The sequence below is a fragment of the Dermacentor variabilis genome, chromosome 6, assembly GCF_050947875.1.
Source record: "Dermacentor variabilis isolate Ectoservices chromosome 6, ASM5094787v1, whole genome shotgun sequence".
Lineage (NCBI taxonomy): Eukaryota > Metazoa > Arthropoda > Arachnida > Ixodida > Ixodidae > Dermacentor > Dermacentor variabilis.
This window is the reverse complement of record NC_134573.1, coordinates 166,780,758-166,799,577: the sequence shown is the minus strand read 5'-3', so window position 1 is coordinate 166,799,577 and position 18,820 is coordinate 166,780,758. Positions and strand designations below refer to the sequence as shown.

General features: G+C 49.4%; 2 protein-coding genes across 2 annotated transcripts; both read left to right on the top strand.

Annotated features, from left to right (window-relative positions):
* The first annotated feature begins 310 nt into the window (after nucleotides 1-310).
* On the top strand, nucleotides 311-4,158 carry LOC142585682 (uncharacterized). The gene is made up of 4 exons (XM_075696629.1): nucleotides 311-493; nucleotides 1,846-2,379; nucleotides 2,871-3,021; nucleotides 3,908-4,158. Coding segments are annotated over exons 1-4 (696 nt in total). The 5' UTR covers nucleotides 311-484; the 3' UTR covers nucleotides 3,910-4,158.
* Nucleotides 4,159-15,526: 11,368 nt separating this feature from the next.
* Nucleotides 15,527-18,401, top strand: LOC142586355 (uncharacterized). The gene is made up of 4 exons (XM_075697604.1): nucleotides 15,527-15,556; nucleotides 15,857-16,042; nucleotides 17,335-17,557; nucleotides 18,207-18,401. Coding segments are annotated over exons 1-4 (441 nt in total). The 3' UTR covers nucleotides 18,209-18,401.
* Nucleotides 18,402-18,820: the final 419 nt, after the last annotated feature.

The window sequence follows — 18,820 nt, the reverse complement described above, 5'->3', positions numbered from 1 at the left end:
CAGGTACCTCGGTTGACAGTCACCGAGAATAGCGGATAGCATAAGTCGGAGACACCACGGTCGCAGATGCAAAGTAACACCTTGTGCGGCCCAGCATAGAAAAAAGAAAAAGTGAGATGTACAGTTTTAGTTTTTCGTCGGCTTGGTGGTGTATTCTGTGACACGGGAGCGCGAGTACGTTGCTCCTGTCTTTGCATGAGGCACAAGGCAGCGAGTATTTAGGATCGCACTTCATCCACCCTAACGCCTGCCCCTTTACCGGGCTTCTTTTTAATTTTATTTTTCTTCTTTGCACTTACAGAAAGAATGCGCGCATACACGCCCTATTTCGGTCGCGTATAAAAAGTTGGGCACTCGGCGAAAGCGATGCGCAGCGGAGGCGGTGGCGAGCGAGGCACCTTGTGGAGGTTTCGGTTTTCCTTCAGTCGTCGGTCCCTGTCGCAGCCTGTCAACTCCGTGTGGAGCTCCCGGGAAGACGCACAGAATGTTTGCCGTAAGTAAGAAACGCTATCCGAGGTTGCCCCGACAGACTTGCCGAGGCAGTGCCAGTTTGCTCCCCCTATGTCGCCGATAAGTTTGCCAATGGTTAAATCGATCAAGTGTTGTCGGAAGACAATAGACGCCGCGATCAATCTGTCCGTTTATGCCGTCTTCCAGCAATGGCTTCCTCACGTCGGCGTTCGCTGAAAACTGCAAGAACTGTGCCACGCTTGTGATATCGCACGTTCGGCAGCGTTACCGACTTAGAGAGATGATCGGTTCTTTTAGATAGCACAGTGATCCAATAGTTCACCACCTCCATGTGACCTTGTTACGGCCTCGTTGTTCCAGATAGATAAAAAGCATAAAGATTGTTGATATGCGGCTTCTTCATTAGTTTAAAGGTAATCCATTCTTTCTTTCCATTCCTAAATGTAATCAATTCTTGTACCCATGAGTGACAATGAAAAATCTTTTTAGCAGAATCTGCTAGTACACAACCTAACAATTCACAGCTGGAAGTATTGGCAGTGTTTTTAATGGTGTGACACCGATCACAGAATGATTTCTGTCAAAGCATGTGCGTGTATACCTTGCCCACACAATGAAAATAGCTTGGGGACCTGCTACAAATGGTACCTAGTCATGTCACCCATATACGTGCTGCAACTTTTCCGCATATTACTGAACAATCGCGTTCTGAGCGATAGAGAAGTCACTTTTTCTGCGTGGCTATGGTAGCATGGAGTTACGGTGCGTAGCGCCCGAAATCGTTTTTTAAAGTTTAGTTGAATTCCGCGTGATTGGCTCCACGAGCGTCAAAATGGGATTACGATTGGGTAGATGCTTGGAAATAAGGGCCGTGTCGTTAATGGAGGGCGCTGCATGCCTCACTTGTCCGTTAGGCGTACTGTCGTAGAAAGCGCATGCATCATATTCCTGTTGTCCGGACCGGGGGTGCTATACTGAACAGTCAAATTTCGTCATATTGTCGAATGCTGTCCCCAATTCCAGCCAGCCAGGGAGGGTGTGGCCGCCCTGGCGCCACCCAATCAGAACTGGCAGTACGGCGAATTCGACAATAAGCCGAAATTCGACAGCGTCCAGAAAAGTATACCCCTGTTGTCTGCGCCCTCTCGAGGTACGAGTGAGCCACGTTCGCGTGCGCATGTCGCAGTGTCGCGTACACGCAGCTTCATCACATACAGCTGTTTCATCGGCGTTACCCAAGGCCGAGTTCACTCACCAGCGTGCATGGCACTCTCCACAAAGGCCGCCAGTTGTGGCACAGGCCTTGGGCATTTTCTTCCTCTTTAACTACGCCGTGACCGTTCCTCTGACGACCTTCGTGGCGTTGCCGCGCAGCCCAGTGCAGTGATCCTCCTGGCTGTCGCGTGCACGGCCCACGCCGGCAACCTGGCCTCTCCTGCAGCGTTTGGATACGCGGTGCCCGCTTCTCCATTCCTGGGCTACGGTCCTGCACCGTACGCGGTTCACGCCGCCCCGGCATACGCACAGGGCCCTGCACCTGCCGCTGCTGCTGCTCCGCCGCAGCCAAGGCCGCAGCCCGCCCCCTACACCACCCCGGCGGCACCAGTACGCGCACCTGCACCTGCACCTGCACCACGACCGGCACCTGCGTACGCCGCACCGGCGCCGGGCTACGCCGCACCGGCACCTGCATACGCCGCACGGGCGCCCGGCTATGCCGCACCGGGGCCGCAGGCCATTACGAGCTCGTACTCATTCAAGACGGTGCACGGAGCACCAGTGGCGCCCGCCCCCGTTGCCCCATCCCCGGTGGCGGCTGCTCCAGCACCGGTGACCGCTGCTCCAGCACCGGTTGCTGCCGCACCAGCGCCGGCCGCTTACGCCGCTCCCGCTGCTCCTGTGCACAGGGTGAGGGGAAGAGAGATAGACGTGCATGCGAAGAGAGGGAGGGGATAGGTGATGACCTTAATGCGGCGCTGGCTAGGCACTCCAAGGGCTAATCTTGTAGGCATACACAAATACCCAAGAAAGTGGACGGAAAGGCGGCCGCCACGGTAGTAGCCACGGTAGTAGCTTAAGTTGTAGAGCGCCGCACGCGGAAGATGCTGGTTCGACTCCCACGTACGGCAAGTTGTCTTTTTGTCCGCTTTTATTTCTGCTTTCCTTAACATTACTAAGTTGCCGCTAAACGTTAGATATTTTTCTTTTCTTTGGGGGGGAGGGGCTATGGGGGTTGTGAGTTTATGGCTAACGAAAATCGAACCCTTCGGATTATCTTTTTCTTCTCGTTCAGATATAAGCTACATCCTTTTATTTTGTTTCGTCTAAGTAAGCACTTGCTTCCGGATAACATTTTTTTTGCCGTTTTCACCTTACATCTGTTCGTCCTCCCTGCAAAGGTGTTTGCCAATCCGGGTGTGGCCGCAGCTCCGGTAGCGTATGCACCACCAGCAGCAGCTAAGGTGCTCGGAGCTCCTGCCGTGGCCTCCTACGGACCGTACCCCGCCGTCGGTTACGCCGCTGCAGGACACTACGGCAAATATTTCGGATGTGAGTCAACATGCTTCCTTCACGTCGAGTTGGACTGAAAGTTTCAACAGTGGTTCAATGTCTAACATACATTGAAATGGCTGCCACCGAAACAGTCCGCACGCGGCATAACAAATTAATATGTCTTGTTTTCGAATCTTACGAAAGTTCAGCGGAATTGATACGAATTCCAGATCGATTTTCTTAGAACGGCACAGGAATCGCACGTAATTATTGGGCTACGCGTGGAATTGCATCGGTAAGGCTAGCACAACTGAAGGACGAGGTCGAGGGTGAAGTGCTCGACAGAGGAGAGGAAAAAGAAGCCAAGCTGTCAGAGGCCAAAATTATAATGAGACCGCAAGTATGAACTAGTGTCACATGCGCCGTAAACGATAGTTAATTTTTGCTTTCACTTACAGCGAGGTCTCTTGTAGGATATGTCTCAATAGTGTCACATGCGCCGTAAGCTATAGTTAGGTTTTGATTTCACTTATAGCGAGATCTCTAGTGGGATAGGTCTCGATGGATCACGAAATACTCATTGCCATATCACTCCTGTTGTCTTATATCCTTATTTTTATAGAATATAGGATAGTTGCGGTAGGCCGAATCAAAGGTTGAAGATTACGTCCTCTGGACAGCAACTTTCTTATGAAAATGAACTTGAAGGGATAACTTATTTTGGAAAAGACGGAAGCAGCAACAGAGAGGATCTGCATTCTCAAAAAAGCACCAGGCACCTTTTTTCTTCACCCGACATTTTTACAGAAAGACTTATCATGCAGGAGAGTTGCCTTGAACAGAATACAGGTGACAGGTGGCTCATTACAAATACTGGTATTATTTTTTTATTCCTTTCGCCATGTGGTCGATCATCACTCACCCTGTCTATCTGGTTTTTCAGAATGCCCTACCTGCGAGCCATTTCGGCAAGGACCAGCTGTCCGTTGGTCAAACTCGTTCTCCCACCGCCTGCAATACTCGACGACGCCGAGTGTCTCACTCAGTGGAACACGCCGCGTCACCACCCCGCAACTGCGACACATAGCCATCATCACCGTCCCCACTGCTGTATACAGGAATAAAGTTCAAGTTGCGACGCTATATGTGTTGCCCGCCTTTAGATGTTTTTGGCATCCAGCATACATGCAACGACTGTCATCAACGAAACACACGTTTCATGTTTGAGCTGACAAATTCAGGCATGTCGTCAGAAGAGTTACGCCAATGGAAAGAAGCTGGTGCGTACGTCCATAACGCTAAGCCCGGCGTACAACAACGCCCATATTGGCGCGTACAATAAGCCTTTGTCTGTTTTGATTGATTGCACATAGTGCGAGGTTTGATTGATTGCGTCATTGGTTATCACTTTGGTCGCTTCCACCGAGCTTTCTCACTGACGTACGTATCCTGGTATGGTATGGCAAAACTTTATTGAAGTCCTATGTATCCTGGTACCGCAACAAAATTGTTTAGTGTTGGATTGTCAGCCGACGCGTCATCCTGATCAATGTGTCTGTACCTGTCGTTTTACTCCGGTGCTGCGTTGTGACCGTAGCAGCCAGTTGGTTGGTCAATGCTAGTGTGATTTAGCATAGCGGAGCTGTATATCATGCCGTTACCGTACTCACTCGCAAGCTAATCTCCGCATTTTCAAGTTGCGATGCATTTCATGTAGCGCGCAAACCAGGGAGAGCATTAGTACAGTGCCATATGTCTATTCAAAAAACGATTTTCAAGAGAGATTTCGAAATAGATGACCCAAAATTAAGTAAGCGGGCGCTATCAACCCTGCTTAGGCCAGAATACGAGCAGAGTTTGGGTTCTCGGCTCACCCCATGCCAGTGATGCTGCTTTTAGGGCAAGCTAAAATGCTTGCGTCAATTAATATCTATTTCCTCTCAGCACTCTCAGTGGAACTGCACCTGTTGCACGTATAGCATGACTCTACATGTAAGCACTGGACGCTATTGTGTTGTCCTTATGCCCTATGGAGAATACGTCTGCGAAGCTTTACTGGCTGGAAGGACCTGAAAGGCCATTTCGACTCTCTATCAGCCCAAATAGATAGAACACATAATCCATCAATTACCTGCGAACAAAGCTCTCTTCTTTCATTGCCAGACTTCGTACAACTCAATTGATGTTGTCGTCTGCGAATGCCAGCGGCAAACAGCGGCGTACCCGGCTGTCCGGTGCAGGGTGGACACTTCAATGCCACGCGGTGCGGACCGCTCGGGGACACGCCCCGTGGCGACGGCGAGCCTGACGGCCTGACCCCATCCCTCTCGCGGTGACGCCGCAGCAGTGACCGCCGCCTTCTTTATAGGTGCGCCCACGCGCGCATGTGGCCGCAGTTTCGGCCCGCACAGGGCCGAGGCCGACACTATTTCTCCCACAGAGAGAGGAAGAGAGAGAGAGAGAAAAAAAAAGTAAAGTGTGCGAGGCCGACCTGCATGGTAGCAGAGTGATGGGGTGCGCCCATGCAAACGACGAACCGTTTGCACATTGCGAGTGTTGCTCACCAGCTGAAGCGGAACCGACGGGCGACGAGGGTCCCCCCTTTCCGGTCAAATCCTCCTCCGCTGCCTCTCCCGTCTCTAGCGTGCGTTCGGTGCTCGCACATATGTCTTGCTCAGCCCACTTTTGCTGGTGCTGCGATCGACGCCTTTCCATATGGCGAAGCTTGTCTGATACAGAGCACAGCTGTTCGAAAGCTATGCCAGTCGTGGTTCTGGCACGTAAAACCCCAGAATTTAATTCAAAGCTATGTCTCAGTTATTCCTTGACACAACAGATACGCTTTGACAAGGGCACGTTGGGAGGATGGTAGGAATGTGGTGTGTAATGATTGGCAATGATCAAGTGAAAGGTGGTGTGCCGTGGCCTTTAACTAAGCCCTTGAAGCTCCCAAACAGTTAAAAGCGTTTTCAAAACAGGCCTGCGAGATTCGAGCGGTACAATACGAGGAGAGGAGCCTTGACTGATTTGTTGAAGCAGGTCCCGGCCCTTTCAACCTTTGTCAAGATTAACGGCCGCTGCTCGGAGCCTAATGTATATGAGCTGGCCCTTGTTCTGAAGGCCTAGACACATCTTGATTTACCAACTAAATCGTTATTGTGTTATACTTACGTATTATGGTCTGAAGGCTCTGCAAAAAAAAAAACCATTGCATCTTTATCACAGTCCGAATAGTTAGGATGAAGATAAATTCAGTTTCCATGAGTTGCCTAAAGCTTCCATCTCTCAACGCAAGGGCCCGGTTGCAAAGTTGCTTTACGCACTTTGTACTTTCCAAGTGCGGTGAGCGCGATTGATTTGAGAGCCATTTTCCCGTAACAGAACATAAAGATCGGGAAGGGTTGTCGTCTCGCCTATTTCAGCGTCATTGCAACCTCGCCGTAGCAATTTTTGGAGGCCAGGGTCCTTGGCACGACTGATGGGATTTTCTTTGCCTTTCTTACAAGTCGGTGGTGTGGGGCGCAAAGTATATCCCTTGATTTGCTATCGCTTTTTAGTTTATTTGGAGTACGCTAACGTTAATCCGTTTGCAGGCAGCGACGTTGTGCAACCTCCGAGGGGTTTGTACGGTAGTGCTCCATGTTCTTTGAGAGATCAAGCAGTCAAACACGAGTGGACTTCCGCCACCAATCTCGGAATGTGACCACGGTTGACGCACCCAATGGGTTCTTCGAATGCTGTGACAAATCAACCGGTACCGATAAAACATATGTTTCTTTAAAACAAAGCTATTCTTGAGATCGTCGTGTAACGTTTTCTATGTTGTACTTGGTACTATATCGCTCTGGCTACTCTGAGAAAAACCCACGCAAGTTCTCCGAGAAAGCACGAAACAGTGTGTTCGCCACTGAACATTCTTAAGTACAGCAAATGGCCCTGGAAGCAGAAAGAATAACAAGTCAAAAGTGTAGTATAAGCAACTCGTAGCGGTGTAGTCAGAGCCTGGGCTCGTGTGAAACGTTTTTCGGAGAGCAGTACTGGAAGATGGTTTCTTTTATTACTATGATTGACATGTGAACCAGTCTTAACACAATATTCACTTTCTTCGGCCCTCCTTCTTCTAAGGCCATTCTCTCCACTACCTCTTCATTTGAAAATAGCATATATGCGAATATTTTTTACGCTGGGAAGCCTTCCTGCTTTCATATAGAGAGCTCTCCTTCTTAATGCTGTATGGCAATTCTACGCCCGTAAATTATCAGTTTACAACAGAGAGATAAAATAATTTTCTTTAAAAAGCAAACGATCGATGATGGTCGTTTCCTGGTGGGCGGCGTCCTCACTCCATGGCGCCGTGGTCCCTCACCGCCCGTCGCGCTCTCTCCACCAGTCGAAGCTGGTCCTCAGGGCACGAGCTGAATGGTCAGCAGTTTCTCCCACTACCCCAGAGTAGGTCAATTTACAAAAAAAGAAAGAAAGAATGGCGCAAACACGAGACAGAATTACTTCATGTGACCTTGGTCTTAAGATTTTGTACACAGCAACATATTCGTTTTTTTTTCAAAGCAACAAAAGTTTCGGGGCCCCGTATAACCTTTGGAAGTTAGTGGCAACGAACCCTTCGATCGCCATGGACGGGGGATGAATGAGAAGAGCTACAAGAGCGGGGTTGATGAACTGTGCGTGTCGAGGATATTTCGGATCCGTTGATACGCCTGAATAGACGGTGCGTATCGCTGTCGCGCCCGACTCACTGGTAACGCATGAGAAGGTTTGTTTGCGGAAGAGTGAGCACGAGACTACGTCGAGCAAAGATAAGGTTCTACTCAAGTGTAGTAATTTTGGGACGATCAAAGCAATGCCGGTAGGTCAGCGTGGGTTGACGAATGATAGAAAGCGCAGGCTGTGCTCAGTACCGCGTAGCTTCGTGTGCGCGAGTACTGAGTCGCACATCGTTATTGAGTGAACGCGCCCTCGTTCATCTCTAAAAACAATGTCAGAGCGAAGTAGATGTCTTGTCGTGCCGGATCACGAAGCCTGATGAGATGTCAAAGACAAAGTTGACGCTGATATTGCAGTCGGAGTCGCGAGCAATGTCAGATGCATCGAGCAAGCGTTATAAGACACTTAGCGCACCATCGACGATAACAAAGTGGTCTTCAGGTCTTTCATGGCACCGCCAGTGGCACAGCGATTGTTAGGGTTAACGAAACGACTGAAAAATACCTGTCAATGCTAAGAAGCTACTGGCCATTGTAGGTGCTACAGAAACCTACCAACTTCTGCTGGTCAACAAAAGCGAAGAAACTATGATCACAAAGCTAAGGACTGGTCATTCCCAATACCAAGACAGTCCCATTGGCTGGACATGTAGATAAGGGCTGGCCTTTACAACGTCGTCATTAAGTGACCACCGCAACGTTCTCAGTTGCGTTGGTTTGTTGCACGCCTCGGTAAAAGTAAACTTAACATTGCGACATATGGAGACAGACAAGAACCACAAGGACTGAGTTGTGTCCTTATGGTTCCTTCTGTGCACTTTGTAGCGTTCTTAAGTTTATTTTTGAATCATTACAAGCAGTCGTCGAGCTAAAACGCATTCATTCCGCGCAGCTAATGGCCCAGGGTATTCACACATTCAATGGACAACTGCAGAATAAGGACTCCGTAGCATGAGTTCATCGAGACGGTGCGCCACAGACGAAACTGTGATGTTTCAGCTTCTCTCAGAGGTCCTGAGTCGCGCACGCCTGAGTACCTGACTGCTTATGGTAGGAATTCCGTTAGTTTCCAGGTATTTCCCCAAAGGCAGTTCCCAGCGAGCGAACAAGAAGCCTCAGATTCAGAAATAGTGCAAGAAAGCTGCTCCTGTACAGCCAATGCAAGATATATATATATATATATATATATATATATATATATATATATATATATATATATATATATAAAGGCAACGCAACAACAAGAGGATATCCCTGGTTGGCTACCCTTTACCAGGGAAAGGGGATAAGGGTACGAAAGATGAGCGAAACAGAAGAGAGAAACCGTACATAACTTTCTTTGTAGGCGCTGTCACACAGTCTGCGGGGGCGTTACATAGTTATACACAGTGTCAACGTCCCACTAATACATTCTACGTCACACAGTGCACAGTCACAACTTGTCGCACAGTCCGGTATCTCTTAAATAACGCAGCCGCGCCTTTACAGCGGCTCGCGCTGATGCTTGTGTAGGTCAGTTTCCGATAATTTTTATTTCCGTGAGTGGGCGCTTGTCCAATTGATCCAGCGTGCCTGAGAACGGCTGGTCTTACTGGGCTCAAACGAGGGCACTCGCAAGGAAAGTGCGCGATCGCTGCCACTGCAAATTCTCATTACTTCTTCCGTGCTCTATGGTCATCCGTCGCTTCTTGACTAGGAAAGACGGTGTCATTCTGCATTTGTCTCAGTTAGGCCCCGTCCTAACTTCTAATATAGCGCACAACTACAAAAAACGAATCAACAAGGACAATAACTAAAACTAGCAAGCTCAAACCAACCATTGGGCCTGAATGCCGACAAGACAATGGTTCAGTACACTCTTCGCTTCTTTTGGGGATCCGCTCTGTACACCAAAACCACTCGACGTCGTCGCGCCACCAGCACCGGTGTGAACACCACAATATGGCAAACACGATCATACGCACAGTAGTCATAACACCTCTACTACACTGCTGTCTTCTCACTCCGTCGTGGCCGTCCGGCCACGGAAGGCCTTCTTCTGTATCGTTGCATCAGAAAATCGGTTCTTTAGCCACCTGCACTCTGTCTCCTCGGGCACTCACGCTGTCGTGACTCGCCCATGGCAGTCCATCCGCGTGTGTCAAGTAACTTGAGCCGACACGCGAGATCTTCGAGAGGGGTAAACATTGACCAGCGTAACACCGGGGCAGGGCCGAAGCCATCCGAGGGGGGAGACGCGTGGCCTCGCAAGGCGCGCACAATTATCGCGCGAGCTCTCGACGCCGCGAGCGCGCCCGGTTAATCGTCACCGCCCGAGATGTCCGAAAGCTGTCATGGCCAGACTGTCGTGCTTGCGCGCGAGCGGACGCACCAGCCCCCGTGCCGTCACCGCGCGGGTGACGACAGCCCTTGACACGTTCCCGTTTCTCGAGCCCAGAGGCGATCGTGCAAGAAAGCAATGCGCACTGGATGCTCTTCGTTGCATTGGAAAAAAAAAAAGAAAAAGACAAGAGAGCTTCAATTTCGCAGGCAGCCTCTCTCTGTTTCTCGAGTGTCTCGGCTGCGCTATTTTCCTTGACCAAAAAACAGCAACGTGAAGGTTAATAGCAGCGACGTAATATACATACTGATACCATTAAACTGACACTCTGGCTAAGAGTGCACAGAAAAACGAACATCAAGCAACAATGCGAAAAGAAAAAGCATCTCGTTGCGGCCTAAGGGTACGCTTGAGCGGTTTAGTTGTATACGTGTATGGCATCGTGAAAAGAAATAATACCTAATAGACCAGTATAATCGCGACATCAGGCTGGTGTCTTTCTTGAAATCACCTGTTCTGCGCGGTTCCTATTATTATTGTGCTGTTGGTAGATGCTGTTAACGGGGAAAAATAAAAGTAAAAAGAGAACATACAACCGGGGCCCCAGGCCTTGTACTCATGGTGTAGCTTGATGGCAGAGACGGCTATAAAAACAACGACGAAATAACGATGCGAGGGGAACCTTAAAAAAAAAAGAAAGTGTCTTTAGGAAACAAGGACTTCTTCGTAGAGATAGTATCTTTTGCTGGGTTACTTAACCTTGCGTCGTTTTCGGGTCAATTGGTATCACCAGGCTAGGAGGAGAGACGCGCACATTATTTGTCGCTCACACTGCATGCTCGCGTTATGCCGATAACCCACAAATTACTCTCCCCCGCATTGTTCACGTCCGATCATAGCACAGAAGTATGACGTTCTATTGCAAGCATGCAGTGAAGAGACCGACTAGTCAATAGGTTCACGGCTTCCTTACCGTGGAAACGCACCGCTCCCTTGAATGTCGAACTTTTATCGCTGCGATTCATTCCAACATCTGCCGCACTCGCACAGTCCGACGTGGCACTGCCATTAAAGATTTGCGGGGACATGGTTGGATCGGTGTGTACCCGGTCCGCAGAGCTCGCAAATTGAAGTATTAAACTGCGCATTGCTTAATTGCTTAAAAACAAAACAAAACAAAGAAAAGCTGTGTGCTATTTTCTGAAGAAATAGCATGCTATATTTTGAAGAGCTTGCGACGGTGTGACTGAGGAGCATCTGAAGTGCCTCAAACTGTGGTGACGGCTCAAATACCATTACGCTGGTCGCGCGAATGTCGCACGATTATCGCCGCGATTTATGTAAACTCTTTCTAGCCGGCATCATACCGGCTACCCACACTCCAACTGGCTAGGTTCTCGTAAAGTGTTTTCACATTATTAATCTAAATTAATTAACGTACTATTCAAGCACACGAACATTTTAAGAAATGTCACGGACGATTATACTGTCCTTCTTTATTTGTTTGCTTGAGCCCACAAAACAAATAGCTGTGTGGCATCGGGAAGGTAGGTGACTTTAAGTGTATATGGCGTTAAGTTCCTAGGGACAGTATTTCAGCACTAGAAAGAAAAGACGGAACCAGCGGATGACAAAATGCGGCACTAACGATTATGGAGGTCGAAGATCACTTAAATAGGACCCGTTTTGAAGGAACTGTGGGTAGGTGTGAAAATAAAACGAAATTTTCGATATATATATAAATCCAATATATGACCAGCTCCGCAACCGGATCAGGAACAGGTTCATTTAACGTGTGGCAGTGATTGTCCTCGCCCTGAAACAGCGACTTGCCCGTACATCCCGCCGACTGCCCCCGCTCATCTCGTTCGTATTGACAAGCGTTGACAGCGACGGACACAACAGCAGAACATTTAATCAACGCCGCAGTGACACACCACCCGCTCTCGCGTTTATCAGCACAGGGGCACCGACAAACGACTTGACCCCGCCCGTGCACTTTATCATGACCCTCCTGATCCACCGCTTAATAGGCACCGGAAAGCGTCGCCGCGATTTCGAAAGTTCCACCTTCGACGCTGCCGACCCTTGCGCGAGAGGGTGAGATTGAAATCATTTTTGTTGCTGCTTTGTTTCTATCGCCGTCATTGCCGGCGTTGCGCTGTGCCGTGCATTTCTCCGCAATCCATCCACACGTCTCTGACGACCAAGCGGGCCGCGAAGCTTGCGAGCAGGCAAACAAGCAAGCAAACAAACCACGGCCCAACGAGCCGGAGATGTCATTCCTCAACGGCGCGGTGAAAGGGAAAGCCCCAGAGTAGGTCATGACTCGCGCGCAGAGGGGCCAGGAAGGAACTCTCCGGCTTCCTTCCAGCACGCCGCCACCTTCTTCGCACGCCAGAGACGACGACCTGGGTCATCAGGAACGTGCGGTGCCTCCCCCTTCCCTCCTCGCTTTCATGCCCGCGCGCAGTCAAAGAGTTCGGGGGTTGAGAGAGGGGGAGAAAAGAGGCACCAGGGGCGCCCCCGTTAGTTGCAGCGACCGCTCTTGCAGATGTGACTAGTCCGCGTACTCTCTCTTCTTGGTTTTGAATTAGCGCGCGGCGACTCCTCCCCGTTCCACGTCAGAAATGGCCATCGCGGCGGACAGGCCAAGACCAAGGGGAGAGGGAGTGCCGCACAGAGAGCGCGAGGGGAGGTCACGTGCGCCTGCGGCTGAGGCCATTACGACGTGCAGGCACGCGCGTTTTGTATATAAAGCGGCCGAACAGCGGGGCTCAGACCATCGCCACCCGGTGTCTTACCCCTCCACCACTCGTGACTACCATCCGCAACTTCCCGACCATCTCACTTCCTACCCACGCGGCAGGCTATCATCCCCACCGAGTCAACATGAACACCGTAAGTGGAAGGCGCAGGAAGGCCATCGGGGTCCAACTCGGAAGCGCACTAATGGCATATACTAAACGAGGGCATAATGCGACAGCTTATGAAAAAAAAAATTGAATATTATACAGGGCATTGCGATCAGTTCGGCCGGGAACGGATTTCAGCGGGCAGTGCTGAATCATTTAACACCACGCCGAATTATTCACAGGGCATCAAACTTACTGACCATGATGTTTTTCTATGCTCCTAGGGGCCAATTAAAAACGTTAATCGAGTCTGCTACTCAGTTCCAGGTGGTAGGCAGCTTCAATAAATCGGCTGCGAGTATTTCGCTATACAAGTCACTTCGTTATATCCGGTATTTTGTAGGCTAAGGTTAGCGTATTTCGTTCCGGCTTTTTTTATTTTCCCTCTTTAGCCTCATTTACTTAACATCGTTCATGTGGTCACGTTTACTCCACATGCCCGTTTAATACACTCGCGAGAAGTTTAAAGGTATAAGTGCCCCCGTAAACAATTGAACATATTGGCCATTAATGGGACATAAAGCGGGAGTAGCAAGTTTCAGCATGAGTCCACAAGCGCTGGCCAATTGTAATATAAATTCAACGTCTCACCATAGTAATTAATGGTCACATAGACATACGAATTTCATGTAAGAATGTTCGAGCGCAGAACCTGTGCAGTAAGAAATCGAGAAAACGTGTCTGTCATTCCGCTAGGTAGCGCTAGATCGTGTTCAATAGGCAATTCAAAGGAACTTGTTTGCAATGGCTACTACCATAGATGATAGAGGAGGTGCCCTTAATGAATGCTCTAAAGCGCTGAACTTTCAACAAGGAGTGGATGAGCGTTTGACATGTGCGATGTCAATGTTGCCTCGGCAAAGCACGCCCACTCGAAATATGGCCCCTCTCAACTCCCCCCCTGCCCCCCCCCCCACACAAACACAAGCTTTTCAGCCATTTTACTCATCCGCATTTATGACGTTTACAAACATTTGGAATGCAAATGTCGAAAGGGCAACAGTTTACTTCGAGTCAGCAGTCTATGCCAGGAATTGAAGAAAAACGCCGCGCGTCCAAACATCTCGCATTTTCACGTACAGACGTGCACACATTTGCCTATAGAGCGCTGGTCTGCAGAGCAAAGGAAGAGTAATGTAACACAGCAGCTTCTAGGTCCAGTGCTACTCGCGAGCGCTTTCTTTCAAATCGCTCAAAAACGAGCTGATACTGATTTACTCGCATCGCAGTTTCTAGACAAAATCTCAGATGTAGACAAAATCTGGACGACTGTGGCATTTACCGTTTGCTCTCAACAATCCCACCACTTGAAGGCGCTGTCAACCTGTAGACTACTGCCGTAGATGTTCTGGTTAACGGCTCTGTTCTCTACGGAATTACGCAATGAAACAACAAGCGCTACCTGGATGTCCTCTCTGCAACAAACATACGCCCGTCAAGCGCGTCATTTCTTTAAAAAAAATGCGAATAGCTTTCTAGATGCATTCGGCTATTTGCTTACGTTGGCAAACGCTGTAGGTTGTTTCTGCACAAGTTTTCAGTTCCATTGGCTAAGTGCGGTGCTAAGATAAAGTGAAGCGGGCATTTGTTTCGGCTTGTTGCGCAGCACGCCCAATCTTAGGCGAACTGATTGCTTGCACTCCGCCCCTGACCATGAACTCCCTCAGAACGAAGGTCGCGAAAAGCTCATCAGAACGATCAAACAGTATTCCTCTATCTGAATGAACGGTGTAAGTTTACCCGAGGTGTATAAGAACAATATTACAAAGAAGCGCGTTACGAGTGCACAAAAATTGCAGAACCAGCTAAGCATGCCGAGGAATGCGACCGACGCGAGAATGTTTATCACGTGGAGGTGTGTCACCAATTCACGCTCCGAAGGCTCTCGCGTCACATGAACGGAAAGTGTTCCCAAAACCTGGTTGTAATGGGCGTGCAGTGCCTTCGTGTTCCGAGATTTCCCCGAGTTGGAGGTGACGGTTTCCCGAACTACAGGGACGTTTCCTCGCGCCGAAGTTGAATATGTCGCTTGCTCCAGTAAAATTTACTTCAATTTTGCTCGGGTTTAAGTGACCCGCAGTACATGGGGCTTCGTATGTAACATTATTTAGCGCAAACTGCCACTGTTTAGGGGGCAAAGAGGGCCGTTTCCGCGCAATAATATTTAAGAAATGTGCACTTTTGTGACAGGTATACACAATCCGTAGAACGTATACTATTGCGACTACGCGAAAACACTACAGGAGAGCGGTAGCCTGTGTGATGTTAAAATTGCGCTAAGCAGCCTATTAAAAGAATGTACGGCAGCCATCGACGATTATTGTCAATGTAAGCGAATAGTAGAACGCTTGGGGAAAAATATTAGCTTTATTAAAGGATTTACGCGCGTCGAAGTCATGTATTTGTGGCCGTGAGGATATTTAGGTTGCGTTTGTCGTTTCGTTGCGTAATTCTGTGTAGAACAGAGCCGTTAACCAGCACAATCCGTAGCGGTATAGTATAGGTGGCTACGCAAATAAGCCGCTCGTCTTGAGGCACATGTGCCCAGCTACTCTGACACTGGCCTGACGCACGTGACCATGGGCAGAACTGAAATGGCCGCGACCATGGCCTCCGAGATCATCTCCGCGCGCAGGGTGATATATCGCTTGCTCCAGTAAAATTTACTTAAATCGTATTCGGGTGATCGAATTCGAGGGTGATCTCGGAGGCCATGGCCACGTCGGTCGTTTGCAAGAGCAGACAGGCACGCGTCTCTTATGCTTCACTGTGTCCTGCCATCACTGTGGTCTTCCAACCAGACGGCGTCGGCATATTTCAGCTATACGCTCTCAAACTGCCGGAGTGCCGCCTCCGGGCCAGCGTTGGTTTCTCCGTGATGTCGTGACACACGTGCGCGAGAGAAGAACGCTCAAAACGTTGCGCGTTGTTCGCAGGTGGTCAGCGCCCTCGTCCTGCTCGTCGCCACGTGCACGGCCGTGCACGCCGGTGTTGTGGCCGCGCCCGCGCTGGCGTACGCGCCCGTGGTGCACGGCTACGCCGTGGCTGCCCCCGTGGCCACCTCGTACGCGACGAAGACTGTGCACTCGGTGGCGCCTGTGCTGGCTGCTGCGCCTCTGAAGGTGAGCACCCCCTCCCCACCGATCGCTATGGTTGCACTTAAGCCTGTGAGCACGCGTGTGGTTCTGCAGAACACAGGGGGCGTCTGGTAGCCGTTATTCGAGCGTATGGTATGGTATGGTAAAGCTTTAATAAAGCGTGGCTCCATGTTATTAAACTTCGGTTAAATACTTTTTTTGTCAGCCGGTTCTGAAAAACAAGGTAGACGATGGGAAGCAGAACGTAGCATAAGGAAGATTTACGAGTGGGGGCAAAGTACCTTCCACAGATACGGCTCCCTCAAACAGGTCGAAGGAACAACTCGGCATGTCGTGAACACCCACACACCTCTCTCATCACGCTGTGGGCCGGCTACTCTATCGGGCGTCTAGACGGTTGAAATATGTTTTGCATTAGCTTAGACAGGGCTAAGCAAGATGTAAAGTTGGGTGAGTTGGTAAAGGGGAAGGCGCGAAAATTTGAGGGTTACAAAAGGCCGGCACCTCAAGCGCTGACTGGCAACTGATGTTCATTGCGCAGAACGTTCGATAAACATGCGCGGTACTATCCACGGAAACGAATAAAATGCAGTATAAAGAACACTACATCGCCGTAAGTGCAACTGTGAATCAAGATTTGGTGAAATTAAGCATAGCTGTCCAGACGTAGGCAGGAAGTCGAAGTCTAGTACATTGGCAAAATCCCTTAGCCAAACGTCGGAAGCTTTCCACGAGGAGATCAGTTCTTTAGGTAATCTTTACTTATGTGCCCTGAGCTGCGTGGTTTAATTATTACAATATTTTTATCTTGGCATGGTGTGATGTATTGTGCGACTGCTCTTTAAGTATCCTTTTCTTTCTTTTCGGTATAGATACTGGTGCGTATGTTCAATGGGCGTTTGTGCGGTAAACTTAAGTTGCAAACAAGCGCTTGCGGCGTGCGCTCTTCAGTCGTGCTTGTATTTTTCATGCTGTACCCTTTACTTCGATTGGGCAGGGAAGCGTATGCCAGAGTTAAAAGGCAGTGGTGTACAGTTCTCTCTGCTGGAGAAGGTCCACGCATCCGACGTGCTATATGCGGACGATATTTGCTTGACATTACTGTAGCCATTTGACGCCGCGGGACTGAGGCTACTCAATACTACGGCTCATATGAAAAACGTGAACCGAAAAACACCATCGTTAATTACGTTTTCTAGAATTCTTTAAAGTACGCCCCTAAATCAGCGGTTATATTCGCCATCTATAAGTTTTTTTTTCTGCAGCTGGACACTTTTGGACTGAGCCTTCGTCTATTTGCTCTTTAATGCCTTCAGGTGGCCGCGCCCTACGCGTACGCCGCCCCAGTGGTGAAGGCTGTTGCCCCAGCTTACCCTGCGCTCGCCCTTGGCTACGGCCACGGCTACGGCCACGGCTATGGTCACTACGGCTACGGTTTGGCCCCGGCCTACGGAGCCGTCGCCTACGCAGCGCCAGCCGCTAAGCTCGTCGGACCGGCCTACGCAGCGGCTCCGTTCTACGCCGGCTACAAGCACTACTGTGAGTATTCGCGTGCTCTCTGCAGCACAGCTTGTGCGAATGCCTTTATTCGTTATGTTCTGGATTGCGTAATATCATCCTTGTAGTTGCGCGGAGCCAACTGGCGCTGAGTTAATCAACCTGAATCGAAACAGTGAAGCTTGCGAGGGATAGAACGTTCTCTATGCATGCGCGCGATTGAACAAGTCGAGTATATTTTTTCGTGCTTAAAGTTTGACATGTAGCTTATGTGGAGTGGGTTTTCGTTCATTCAGAGCGAGCGGGCTGCCCAATACAGCACTAAAACATGGGTGCTTAAGGGGGCTGGCTACTGTACTTGATAAATATATTAGATATGATATGAATAAATAAATGAACGTCATATTATCTTAGTGAGAATCTATTTAGGCTCCGCTTAGCCATTTCGGCGACGTAAAGCGTACTTTCCGCCTTGCATTTCGGTAATACTACCACGCAAGAAATATATAACACGTATATAGCTCGGAGAAGGCAGGACGCCAAACCAGCTTCTCAACATACCATGCTTACACGCGCTCATTATCGCGTAGCTAATCTACGACGCATAATTGATATCGATCAGTCATGCATAATTTGTTCTGTGACTCTTCTAGAAATGCTCCACCCTCACGCCTAATTCTCTTCCTTTCAGAAATCACCGCCGAAGAGCAGTAAGCAGTGGTTCAACTTGCCTCGAGGAGCGGAAGAGTGATAAGATGGCTTCTACTGTTGGCAGAAGAAAAAACAAAAGAAAAAACAAAAACAAAATACTCACGTGGAATCGTGTGAGGTGTGTAAATGTTGTATAGAAAAAAAAAGTGTTGCGTGCGAATAAAACGTGCTCTGTGTGTGCAAAAGTCGAGCGTGAGTCTCGTTTTTCGATTAGCAACGACACTTCGTTCTCCTCCCGGCATTGCTCCGCTGCGATTACACGCAGCCGTGGCTCTGGCTACGACGTCACGCAGCTGGGAACGAGGTCGCGGCTTCGGTTATCTTCCGGCGTCGGCAGTATGCAAAAACCTTTCTGTACTTCGATTGTAGTGCGCGTTGGAGAACACCGAGGAGGTGAAAGTTCTCCCCGAGCCATCAACTGCTGCCTCTCTTAAAGCTAAAGTTCTGCTTTTGGAGGCGAAACCTCATCAATGAATCAAGCAAACGACAATTAAGCGGACAGGCGTCACGCAGCTGCATGTAAAAGAAAAACTTAGGATCTTGCAATAACAACGTATCAGTGATCATGTAGCCATTAAGCAGCCCGCACAGTCT

What these genes read in the sequence shown, in the direction of transcription:
- LOC142585682 (XM_075696629.1), top strand. An exon ending in CCGCTGCTCCTGTGCACAGG is followed by an intron (nt 2,380 to 2,870) that starts GTGAGGGGAAGA and finishes CTCCCTGCAAAG; the next exon opens with GTGTTTGCCAATCCGGGTGT.
- LOC142586355 (XM_075697604.1), top strand. Translation starts at nt 15,527, where the DNA reads ATGGCCTCCGAGATCATCTCCGCGCGCAGG. An exon ending in AGATCATCTCCGCGCGCAGG is followed by an intron (nt 15,557 to 15,856) that starts GTGATATATCGC and finishes CGTTGTTCGCAG; the next exon opens with GTGGTCAGCGCCCTCGTCCT. An exon ending in TGGCTGCTGCGCCTCTGAAG is followed by an intron (nt 16,043 to 17,334) that starts GTGAGCACCCCC and finishes TAATGCCTTCAG; the next exon opens with GTGGCCGCGCCCTACGCGTA.